Genomic DNA, 11929 nt, shown 5'->3' with positions numbered 1-11929 from the left:
CCCATTAGAGCAAGTCCCAGGGCAGGACACCAGGATGATTAGAGGCATTCTCTCACACGAGGGAAGGTTAAGAGAACTGGGATTGTTCATCCTGGAAAGGAGAAGGATTTGAGGTGACCTAATTGTGGTCTTCCAGTACTTGAAGGGAGCCTACAAAAAATGATGGAGGGAAACTTTTTACATGGGTATATAGTGACAGGACAAGGGGCAATGGCTTCAAACTGAAAGTGAGTTGGTTTGGATGAGATATTAGGAAGAAATTATTTACTGTGACAGTGGTGAGGCACTGGAACAGGTTGCCCAGAGAAGCTGTGGATCATCCTGAAAGTGTTCAAAGGTTTGATGGGGCTTGAAGCAGCCTGGGATAGTGGGACTGAAACTAGATGGCCTTTAAGGTCCCTTCTAGCCAAAACCATGGTATCATTTTATGAAGTTAAACAAGGAAGATATCTTTGAAAGCATCTAAGAATAGGCTCGATTTCCGTTTGTATGCAAGAAAGGGAGCTTGTTCCAGCCTGCTAATGCTAAACTGAAATGGAAAGCCTGGACAGCAGAGCCGGATGTGGATGTGGGGCGCTGGGCTGCGGTGCAAGGCCGAAGCTCGCGGCTTCTGAAGGCTTGCCATGGAGCTCGCGGGCTGCCCGTGCGCTCCCAGCCGGACAGGCCGGGTGCTGGGGCAGTCTCTCCGCCCGGCTCACACTCCCGTACCTGTCGGACATGCCTGCGCACACGGAATTCCAAAGCGCTCCCGCCCGGCCCCGCCTCTCTCCGCGACCAGCAGGGGGCGCGCGGGGCCCGCTGCGCGCGCCGCGGGGGCGGGGCCCGGGCCGAGCTGCGCGCGCGCGGAGGGAGCCGGCGGGCGGTGAGTGGCGCGAGGGGCGCGCGCGGGGCGGGAGCGTGGGCCGGGGCCTCCGCGCGCGCCCGCTCCTGAGCGCCCTGAGGGCGGCGGCGCCCGCGCCCTGGGAATCCCCTCATACTGCCCCCTCATACTGCCCCCTCATCGCCCCGTCACCGCCCCCTCATACTGCCCCCTCATACTGCCCCCTCATACTGCCCCCTCAACACCCCGTCACCGCCACGTCCCGCGGGCGATGGCGGCCGAGGCGCGGTCGGGCCGGCCGGGGTCACCCCGTGCCCCCCGTGGGTTCTGTGGCTGCAGGCTGCCCTCGAAGCGATGCACGGGGGAAGGGACACTAGGGAAGGGCCTTTTTCGGGAACTGTCCGTGTCCCGTCACCCACGTGTAGGGAGACCGGCAGTCCCGAGCCCTGTCTGCGCCCTCCGTGCTTACTGAAAAGAATGGCAATGGAGCTGCCACACGTCACATTTTCCTTGTGCTTGAAGCAGCCACCAGGCCTCCTGACTTTACTTTGCTGATCCAGTGCAGTTTCTGCGTATTTGGTAATCGTGTGAGAGCTCTTCTATGAACTTTCTGTGTCACTTTGACGCATTGTGAAATTCCAGCTTTTGAGGTATCAGGGCAGTCCAGACATTTAGTAGGTTTCCAGTCTATCAGATCAGGATTTCTCTACCTCCAGGCAGGTGCCTGCAGCCCTTTCCAGGTGATTTTCATTACGGCTGCTCACCCCTGGCCAGCTTTCCTCGGTGTGTGCTACCAACACCATGGATGACGAGCTGCTTGTCTCAGAGACTGACTTGGGCAGCTTGGAAAAAACACAACTAGATTTAACTCCATTTCGTGCTCTCTGTCTTTTGATCAAGGTTACTCAGAGTCAGATCTTTTCTGAAGCTGCACATGTGATTTTTCTATTCTTGGTAAAAGATCTAAAGGGCTAACACTGTCCTCTTCTTCCTCCTTCCCAGCAATGAACAGCATGGATTTCCAGTTGTATTTCTACTCCATGACCTTTTAGCTGTCTTTCCAATTGTTTTCTTATCGCCTGTTCTCCACATGGTCATAAGTACAGGTGAAATAAATGTACTAGGGACCAAACACTGTTAATTTTTTGAAGTGTTTCTTCTAACTTTGAGGGGGTTTTTCCTCTGTTTTAGAATTTGGCTATATAAAAATAGACTTTTCACACATTACCACCAGAAACTATTGTTAAATACATACAACATTCCTGTGTGGACAAGACCTTGAAGTCTTCTGTGCTGCTCTTACCTCTCTTCATATATTTCTTGTTTTCTTTGGAGAGCATTCACTCTGCAGTGATGACATTTGCCTGGACAGTGCACAGCTAATAGGAGAGATTGAGCTGTGCACAGGGGAAGGGACTCAGGAGTCTGCAGGGACCTGTATGCCAGTAGTGTTCAAATTTTCTGTTTTACCCTATGAACACAGCCCTGCCTGTTCCTGTTCCACTCTATCTGAGGGAGCTTACCTCCTTTTCTGGTGTTTTCCTTTAAGTGAGCTTTGACTTCACCATGAGTCTTACTTTTCTAAACCTTATGCAGTGTTCTGGAGCTGTTCTTGGAGATCTGATTTCCCCCTGTGTGGCTTTCAGAGCCTCTGTGTGAGGACAGAGTGTGGTCTGCCTGTGGAGGGACACAGAGCCTGGGCCAAGCAGGGGCTGCTCAGCTGGAGCCTCAGGGGCCTTGGGAATTAAGAGTGTAAAGATTCCCTGAGTGCCAGAGGCACTGTGGGTTTCTGTGCTTCTTCCCATCCTCCCACAGAACTTTCGAGATTTCTTCTGGATTTGAGAGCAGTGAACTTTCTGGAAGGGATAATGAAGGGATTTCAGATAGTAGAACTTTCGCCCTTGAAGGAATGTACAAGTCTTGTACCCATGAACTCACTTTAAGAGTTTTCTGATGTAGTTCGTAAGCATGAGAACATCTTCATGCCAATAACCTGAGTCAGTATATGCATTCAGAAAAATACATTGACTTTTAGAGGGATTTGTAATAGGTGTGCGTTGTATTTCTACCGTATGTTCTGAGTTTCTTCTCCTTGCAAAGCCTCACAATTAATTACTTCTTGGTTCCTAAGGCTTTAATTTACAAACCAAAAGGAAGGCTATAAAAAATCAACTAAAAATTATAAATAAATAAAAGATGTCTATGGCAGTATGCCTTTTTATCTTCTGAAACAATGGGAGATTCTTCATCAGCAACTTTATCTGTGAAGGTTTAGTTTCTCAGGCATTGATTTAGTCCTTGTAGATGCCAGTATGGGCTCACTGAACAGAAAATAAAAATATTTCAACTTTTGTCTTAAAAACTGGAACTTTGCACCTGTTTCAATTCTTTAGTGTCAAAGCATAGATGTATACTTCAGTTAATAGAAATAATTTTGTGAGTTAAGGAGTGATTCTAAAGTTCTACCACGTCCTAACAAAAATAAATTGTTGTATAGGACCAAAAATGGGTCATAGTGATGTGTATTGTTAGAGCATTGTGGCTAGAAACTGTTATCTGTCTGGACATACAGTCATTTCTATAATAAATACTGTAAATAATATGTAATTTAATAATGTAAATATTCTTAAAGCATTTGTATTTTGTTCAACGAAAAACTAGGGGAAAAATAACGATTTTGGTTTTACCAGGTAGCTTGACTCTGGAAGTCTCTTGTGTGAGGCTAATGCTACAGGTGGGTCTTTGGGCTGTGAACAGTTCCCTGTTTGGCCAGCCTGGCCTGAGCAGCCAGCAGGTCAATAAATGACAGTCTGGAAAGGCCAGGTTTTGCAGAGCTTTCCTTAGGTGTGTTCTGTCAGAGGAATGGCAGAGTTATCTCCCAGTGCCAGGGTAAGGAACCATTTTCCCAGCAAGCAGGAAGAAGCACTTTTAGGAAACTTCATCTTGAAAGCTCTGCTGGAGCAGAAGGAAGGGTGGAAGTGGAGGAGACTGCCAGTTCTGGAGCTCTCCCTGTAATGTAAGAAATGAGGAGAAGAAAAACCATGAGCAGCTCCACTTGAAATTACTCAAAATGTTCACTCACTGTTCAGATGCCCAGCGGTTCTCAGTGACTTCTGCATAATGCTGATGTATCTCTGTCTCCAGGCTTTGTTAAAGGCATTGCTTGTGTGATGGCTCTTAGGCTGGATGCAGGGAAAATTTTCTTGAAAGAAGAATCTGTGTCAGTTTTTTCCAGTACTTTTCATGTGCTGAGTCCTTTCCAGCACTTCTGTTCCAGGAGGTGGCACCATTTCCTGGGAGAGGCTGCTGTGCTGCCGGGGCTCAGGGATGCAGCCTGGCAGAACTCACTTCAGGAGCTTTCTGAAAATGGCTGTACTTTTCCATTGGTACATACTGTGTCTTTTTGGAGCTTCTTGACAGTTTTTGTTGGGTTTTTTTTTTTTTTTTTCCTTTTAGGTTTGTGGCATTTAGAGGAATCCTTTTATGGCATGGAAGTTAAAACCAGGTGATGCTGAGCTAGAATGCTGGTTTACTTCATTTGAAGTCAAAATTGTGTGTGGCTTTTGAACATGGGAAGGAATAGCTATCATTATTTCTAGGAAGGAAGGGAATAATTTCTATAGGATTTTTCAGATCTACAGGAAACCAAGAATTGTAATGTCAGCTTCCGTGTAAGAGCACAAGCCGAATCCATGTTGCATAGAAAGGGAACAGTGTTGTTGCTCTTCCTGAATTCTCTGTGGAGACTTGTAATTTCCAATTGGCCTCTCACTGATTTAAAAACGCTGAAGTAGAGGGAATAAGTTTTCTTTTGTTAGGAGGTTTTCCTACTTAGCTGCATTCTTGGGGGAACTTGTTTTACTCACAAGATTATGCTGTTAAAAAAAACATTTACCATTGGAAAGAGTTAATTTAATTTATTTCTTTTTTCTTCTTGACATCTAAGAAAATGGACGATGATGATGACATTCCTCAGCTTTCATCCCATACATTGGCTGCCCTCCAGGAGTTCTATTTGGAACAGCAGCAGAGAGAGGGCATGAAGACCTCCCAAGGGTTTAATCAATATTCCATTGGCTCAATAGAAGAAGACTGGGTAAGAAACTATAAATTTCAGTGAAGCACAGATAGAGGAGTAGCCCTGACTGAGTTTCTTTTGTGGCTGAATAATGAAATTAATTTAAAGAGGGGAACACTCAAGATGTTTCTATTTTAATGGATTGCAACACTGTAGGGAGATTTGCTGTAGTATTAAATCTCATTATAGTTGTTTGCTCCACATAAAGTACATGGAGAGGGAATAAAGCTGCTAACAGAAGCATCTGTCCCTTCTGGAAATTTTAATTCCAGCCTGGCATATGATAGTAGTAAAGACTCTTCCCTGAGCCTGAGACAAGAACAGTGTAACAAGACCTAGTGATCTTTCCTTTCACATCTATTCTGTGTGTGCTTTACTTCTCTATTTTTGTATATGGCTGTTTTACTGCTTGTTTTTATTTGTGACTCATTTCTGATTGATTTCTGGTTTGTCTCTAGGTTGGGGTTTTTTGGTCTTCCTTTTTCTGATCCATTCTGATTTAATGTTTTTATCCTTTTCTTTCCTCCTGTACTGTCACTTTTCAAGGTCCTTTTTCCTCATCTGCTGAAGTAACTCAATTTGAGAGCATGTAATGCTCTTAAAGTAATGGCTTTGAAATACCTTGTCAGTGGTTTCAATTGCTTGGTTTTCCTGATACTGCAATTCATGCTTTGGAAACATAAAGTGTAAGGAACCTGCTGCATATCACTAGATTACAGAAGCAGAAGGACTGTCAGGGAAACAGTCACCATGCCAGTTTGTGAACTGAGGAGTTGCTATGGATGGTGGTTTTCTTCAGTTACAGCTCAGCACACATAACTCTGCATAGCACAGCCAGAAGATTTGATGTTGTTTGTAATTGTTGTATTATCTTTCTCAGCAACTGAGCCAGTTTTGGTACAGTGATGAAACTGCATCATGCCTGGCTAAGGAAGCAGTTCTGGCAGCTGGAAAAGGTGGCAGGTAGGTTTTAATAATTGTGTTGCAGATTTAACATGTCTTTTCTGCAAATATTTTGTTTCTGCCATGTAGACAAGAGCAAGCAGTTTAATTCATTATTCATTGTACTTCAGTTTTGTTCAACTGAGATACTGCAGAACTGCTCTGATGTAATTTAGTTCATAGTTTATACTGATGTCCCTGTTTGTCCTTTCACTGAATGTTGTAGGCTGTGCCCTGTAAAAGTTTACTATTAATCTTTTTAATTTTTTGAGAAATACTAAGTGCTTCAGAGCATATTATTGACTTGTAATTATTTTCTTAGGTTTTTATATAATGTTTCAGTAGAACAGATGGAAAAAAGTTGGTTTTCTTTCTACTTCTATAAACAATAATTTTTCAGTTGAAAAATTTCTGAAACAAGACTTTCTCTGTAGTTAAGATCTTTATGTAGCATGGGGTTGAACAGGTAATGACTTTCATGCTTAAGACTTTGTTACTAAAGTAATTGTTAGAATAGAAGAAGAATACTTTACATTTTTGGGACTAATGTTTTCCCAAAGCCTCTCTGAGGACTGCTGTAGAGTTTTGTTGCTGTTATTTGCTTTTAAAATTGCAGTTTTAAGTTATTGTGTGTTTTTACAGGATAGCATGTGTTAGTGCACCGAGTGTGTACCAGAAACTGAAAGAACAGGATGGTGAAGACTTTTCTGTGTGTATACTGGAGTATGACAGAAGGTTTTCTGTCTATGGAGAGGAATTTGTCTTCTATGATTATAACCACCCTTTGGACTTACCTGAAAATCTCCTACCACACAGCTTTGACATTGTAATAGCAGATCCACCCTATCTGTCTGAGGAATGTCTTCAAAAGACTGCAGAGACCATCAAGTATCTAACAAAAGGAAAGATTCTGCTTTGCACAGGTATAACTAGTAAAAATTATTAGGTCCCCTTAAAGTACCATTTTCTCTCATTCTAATGACAAACTTAGATAAGACGAATACTAACTCAATAATGCTGAATTATCAGCAATTTAAGGAGGAATATGTTTCCTAAGCTTTTAAGTACTTGAGTTCAACCTTTATTTTAAGCAGAAGGCAAGTTGGTTTTAATAGTCCAAGTCAGTACTTTCTTCCTATGGCATTATGAATTTTACTGAATTTTTGAAGAATTGTAAGGTCATCCAGCAAAATTCTGAAAATATAATTTTTCTTGTAGAAGGGCCACTCTCTATAATTGCAGCGATTGAAATCTGGGAATGGCAAACATAGGTGCAAGTTGTTGTTTATGTCTTAGGCACTGAAATACAGCAGAATGAATTTAAAAACAGTGATAAAAGCACAAATCAGATAACTGATTTGTACAAGTACAGATATCTGTACTTGTGGATCATTCTTTAGGAAGACGCACTTGCTGGTTTGACAAGTGATGTGTGTCTACCCAAGTAATGGCTTTTCTTAAACTGTTATTACTGCATTGTTATCTGAAGGCATTGGGGAAACCTTTCCAAAAAGCAAAGAACAAAACCCCTCTGCATGTACAATTTGAGGGAAGGCAACCAAGCAGCCAAAATAAAGAAAAATTAAAATAATGTGGCCACAGAAGGCTTGCTCCTTGGTTTAAGTGCACGTGGCAGTCACACACAAGAGTGGCTCTCAGAAGTTTTTCCTTAGAATGGATAGATGTTCCTTCAGTTTACTGCTCAAAGCAGTGATTTCTCAGTGTGTAGCTGCAAAAATCACTGTGGTTTATGTAAGTAAAAGAGTAGATGTAATCTGTTTGCATTTCCCATGGCTCCCTACCATTTAACTTCCTTGGAATGTAGCAAGGAGACTGAGTTCAAGTTTGCTTTCAGTATAAAGGCACTGATGCCTTCTACTTACTTTTATGAAATTTCTTGGACATTCATTTCCTTGGGATGTCTTCCATTCTTCTAGATTTATTTTAAGTTTCCCAAAAGATTCAGTTGTTAAGGAAGGCTGAGAGGGTAGCTGCTTTAAGCTTGCCTTCCTTAAAAAAGCCAGGCTCTCTATGTATGCATTTGGGAGGAGCTATTTAAAAAGTTCAAACATTCTGTTACTGTTTTTTCTTATTGAATACCAGTTATTTTTGCTGCAGGTGCAGTCATGGAGGAACAGGCAGCAAAGCATCTTGGTGTGAAGATGTGCAAGTTTATTCCAAAACACTCACGGAATTTAGCCAATGAATTTCGATGTTACGTGAACTATGCTTCTGGGCTGGACTGATTCTCCTAAGATCATCTACAAATCTACATCTTTTTCAGTCAAGCTTCTTTCTTTTTTTTATCAGTTGTGCCACATTTCTCAGAGCTGAAATATTCCAAGTACTGTTTTCAGGGATAGCTGGAATCCACACGGTGTGATAGCCTCTCTTTGAAACAAGTAAGCATTTGCAGTTACTGTGTTTTGTATTAGGTAAATGCAGACCAAGCAATGCAGGTGCTGAGTAATGGGAACTTCTCTGTTGGAGTTGCTTTTTTACTGGTAGCTTTTACCATTTGAGGACACATCAGTGACCTCTTTGATGTGATTTTGGCTTATAACAACTTGTGGGGTTTTGCATTGCAGGCATCAGAATCATCATTGCCAAAGAACTTGATATTTCCATGGAAGTGTGACCCATACATGTCCCTTAAATCTTGAATCATAATGGCTCTGATTGAATATAGTGCCTGCTTTTTAATCATTTCAATATCAAACTAAAGAGGATCCACAGGTATGTCAAGTTTATAGTTACAAGAATGGTTGTGGTCTTCATCCAGTTGTCTGGTTTTTTTTCTCTGTTACACAGAGAGCAGCAGAGCAGTAGAATAGAAGCATCTTAAAAATCATTGGATCTTACAAGGCCACTGAGGAATAGCATATTGATAAACTGCCACTGTTTCAAATAGAAAAATGTTAGATTTTATATTCAAGGTTTGGACTATGTTTCAGTCAAAATAGATGATACATTGCAAAAACTTTACATAAATAGAGATTTTTGGTAACTGGGAGTTTTGTGGACTAACCTTTTTATTACAGTGCTGAAATATTTTTGGGTGGAAGTTAGTTCATGAATTTCAAGGCACTCAAAGCTTTTATAATCTCTAAAAACATTCCACAAAACACAAGCACTTGTCTTTGTATGCCATACTGTGTAAAGGTTAACAGAAATGCTGCATCTACATAATGAGTCACATAAAATCAAGTACTAAATTTATTTTGTGGTGGGTGTAAACCTAATTAAGCTTTAGAGATGAGACTTTTTATAATAATACTCACATTTCTGCTGTTTGGATGCAGATTTTCCCATCTGGTAGAGTAAACAGCTGAGCAGGAATAATATAGATGGATTATAATCTCTCTCAGTGCTCAGAGAATGGTGCTGTCTGAGCTGGACACAACAGTGGTTCACTTCACCCAAGCCACTGTAGCTCTTCTCCCTGTTCTCCAAGAGATCTGTTTGCTTCCTGAGGCTTTTCCCTCCTCACATTTTATACCTGCTGCTTGGTCCCTGCATGTAGTGTTCCTGGGTTCCGTGGTAACAGTTTTCTTGCTCTTTCACACCCCTTGCTTTCTGTCAGACTGGTTACAGGTGTTGTTAAAACAAGGGAAGTGCAGCAGAGGAAGCGCCTGCAGGGAGAACAGCACTCTCCCTTCAGCTTCAGTGTGAGCCCAGGGCCCATACAGTCTTGCCTTTCAAACCAGATGCCATCCTTGCTGCTGAGCCAGAATTCCCTGAAAATGACTGTCCACAGGTGAAATACAGCTGGGTTTAGTTGTTTTCTGGGAGGATAGACCATCACTTTTATGTGGCCAGTTTGAAAATAAAGCAAACCAGAATGATAACTGCATAGTTGTTGGCACTAATCTGTACTTTAAACCGTTTTATTACCTTAGTGTCTTGCACACCAAGCAGGTGGAGACAATGAGGTAACTCATATAACTTTGTTTTTGACTGCATAGAGACTTCAAGTGGGACAGGTATGACTGCCAGAAGGGATGATTACTGTTCCCCTGTCACTCACCTAAATTAGAATGTGCTGTTCAAATCAAAGCCTCACCTATTTTGCTGCTTTGCTCACTGCATTTTAGTAAATGTGTTTTATTGGGCTCTCCATAGCAGAGTTAAAAGTCAACTTTGCTAACTTCATGAGAGATATTTCCTAAGAAGATAAAAGTGCACCATTCAGTTGTATCAAGAAGTTCACTTCCAAGAAAGTCACTACTGCTTCTCACACGTAGGTCAGACCACTTTGAAAAGGGGCACTGTGAAGATGCGTAATTATGGAACTGAGGGTACATGAAATTCTGTGCAGATGCACCCAACACAGCAGCCCGTTGTCTACCAGCTTCCCTCTTAAAAGCCTGGGGAGTGCAGGCTGCCCAAGCAGAGCTTGACTACTGGCATTTACAGCCTTCATCAGTGATTGGGAGGCAAACTAGTTTTGTCATACTTGATTCCAAGGAAGTAGCTGTTTCTGAGAAGGGTACAAGTCACAAAAATCCATTGAATTTGTGTTTTGTGCCAGCTTGATAACTAAAAGAAATAGTATGTGACAGCAAAACCTTCTTTTCTTCTGTAATAGATTGTGAATAAAAATATCAGTGTCAAGCAGTGACTGACTTTACTGGGGTGTCTCATGGATGGACTTTCAGTTGGAACAGACTGTGGTGAAGTGTCAGCACCCTGCCACGTTTCCAGCAGCGTTTATGACTGCACAGTCATTTGTGCTACAGCCTCTTTAACCTGCTCCAGGCAGTCGTGGCTGTTGCCTGGTCGCAGCGAGATTGATGGGTGTTTATACTTGCTGAGCACATCACAGCCTTTTCCCCTTTTCCTCCTGCTGCTTTCATGTTCACGTTTCCCCATGCAATTCCATGTTTACCTCTAGCTGTAGATCCTCACCTATTCAGACAGACACCTTCAGGTGATGACTGGCAAATAAACCCAAAACTAGCATCTCAGGCTTTCCTCAGCCTTCTTGAATGATAGGAATTTTCCAAACTACCTTAAGTTATACTACAGACAAGAAAATAATTTCTTTACCAAGGATATTGTTCTGTGTTTTGTGGCTCCTAATGTATTCCAGGGACAACCTTGTTGAAGGAAAAGATTTTCCTGGCACAACAAAAAATTTTCTCAAATCAGCTGCAGCTGCCAGATAGTTTTAGCTTTGAATTGTTTGCATTTATTGGGCCTGGAGTTGGTTCAGTGAGGCATTTCATGTCTGCCTTCTGTCAACAGTTTGTGTAGCCTTGAAGCAACTCCAATGAACACTCCCTCCCCCATGCAAATTAAAGGCAAGACTGCAGCAGCTGTAACCAGAGGGCTGGAAGCTGGAAAATGTCACACCACATTTGAAGTGAAACTGATATAAATCCATGATGTGATGACCTCGTTTAAAAAAAACAATTTCAAACAAATGCAAACTACATTTAACACTCAACCTTTCCCACATGAGTAATGTGGAGAGAAAGGATGTATGGAAGGGTATTTTGAAGGCCAGTAAGTGTTTGTGTAGCTAATAGCTCTTGATGTTTAGTATTAAAAAACAGTTGTTCACTAACAAAATATCAAACAGTTGCTTGTGCTAAAACATAAACAGCTTTTAAGGGACACCTAACTGGAAAGCTGAATCAGGAAGCAAATTGGCTCAACTAAAAAGTCTGTCACAGAGGAAAAGGAGGAAAATGGGCTTCTGAACAAAATAACCTAGAGATGACCGAACCATGGGACACTTTCTGCACTTGTTGCAGTGTGACAAGGTCGCCAACACAACCACTCTGTTGATCATGAAGATTTTGCAGTTCTCAAATACTTTCAGTCATCCAATTTCTGAAACTTTCTGTAAGCTAAAGCATCTACTTTTCTGGATTGGAGAAACTGATTATGTTCCATTTACATGATTTTAGCTTGCACCTCCCAGGAATTGCCTGTAACTCTAGTTACTTGAAAACCTCAAAATGATGCTATAACTTATATCTGGAGGATAATAGAATTGTAAAAAAAGAGATAATTTTTCCCTCCACATCATGCAAATATATCCATGTGCTCTAATAACTAATTTTTTGCAGACAAATTTGTAT

At 41.9% G+C, this 11929-nt stretch overlaps 1 protein-coding gene across 3 annotated transcripts; it reads left to right on the top strand.

The window, feature by feature from the left end:
- The first annotated feature begins 774 nt into the window (after positions 1-774).
- On the top strand, positions 775-10455 carry EEF1AKMT1 (EEF1A lysine methyltransferase 1). 3 transcript variants are annotated; one of them, XM_079303160.1, is made up of 5 exons: positions 775-862; positions 4767-4916; positions 5779-5861; positions 6483-6763; positions 7959-10455. In XM_079303160.1, exons 2-5 carry the CDS (start codon positions 4770-4772, stop codon positions 8084-8086), a joined length of 639 nt encoding a protein of 212 aa, XP_079159286.1. In that variant the 5' UTR covers positions 775-862; positions 4767-4769; the 3' UTR covers positions 8087-10455. The 3 variants fall into 3 exon arrangements, with proteins under 3 accessions (XP_079159286.1, XP_079159287.1, XP_079159288.1); XM_079303161.1 differs by lacking the exon at positions 775-862 and adding an exon at positions 1142-1399; XM_079303162.1 differs by lacking the exon at positions 775-862 and adding an exon at positions 4281-4325.
- Positions 10456-11929: the final 1474 nt, after the last annotated feature.

The sequence above is a fragment of the Erithacus rubecula genome (genome assembly GCF_903797595.1).
Source record: "Erithacus rubecula genome assembly, chromosome: 1".
Classification (NCBI taxonomy): Eukaryota; Metazoa; Chordata; class Aves; order Passeriformes; family Muscicapidae; genus Erithacus; species Erithacus rubecula.
This window is presented reverse-complemented; position numbering and strand designations above follow the sequence as displayed.

Coding starts and splice junctions, on each gene's coding strand:
- EEF1AKMT1 (XM_079303160.1), top strand. CDS start 4,770: ATGGACGATGATGATGACATTCCTCAGCTTTCATCCCATACATTGGCT. Junction 4,917..5,778: donor GCTCAATAGAAGAAGACTGG/GTAAGAAACTAT, acceptor TATCTTTCTCAG/CAACTGAGCCAGTTTTGGTA. Junction 5,862..6,482: donor GCAGCTGGAAAAGGTGGCAG/GTAGGTTTTAAT, acceptor GTGTTTTTACAG/GATAGCATGTGTTAGTGCAC.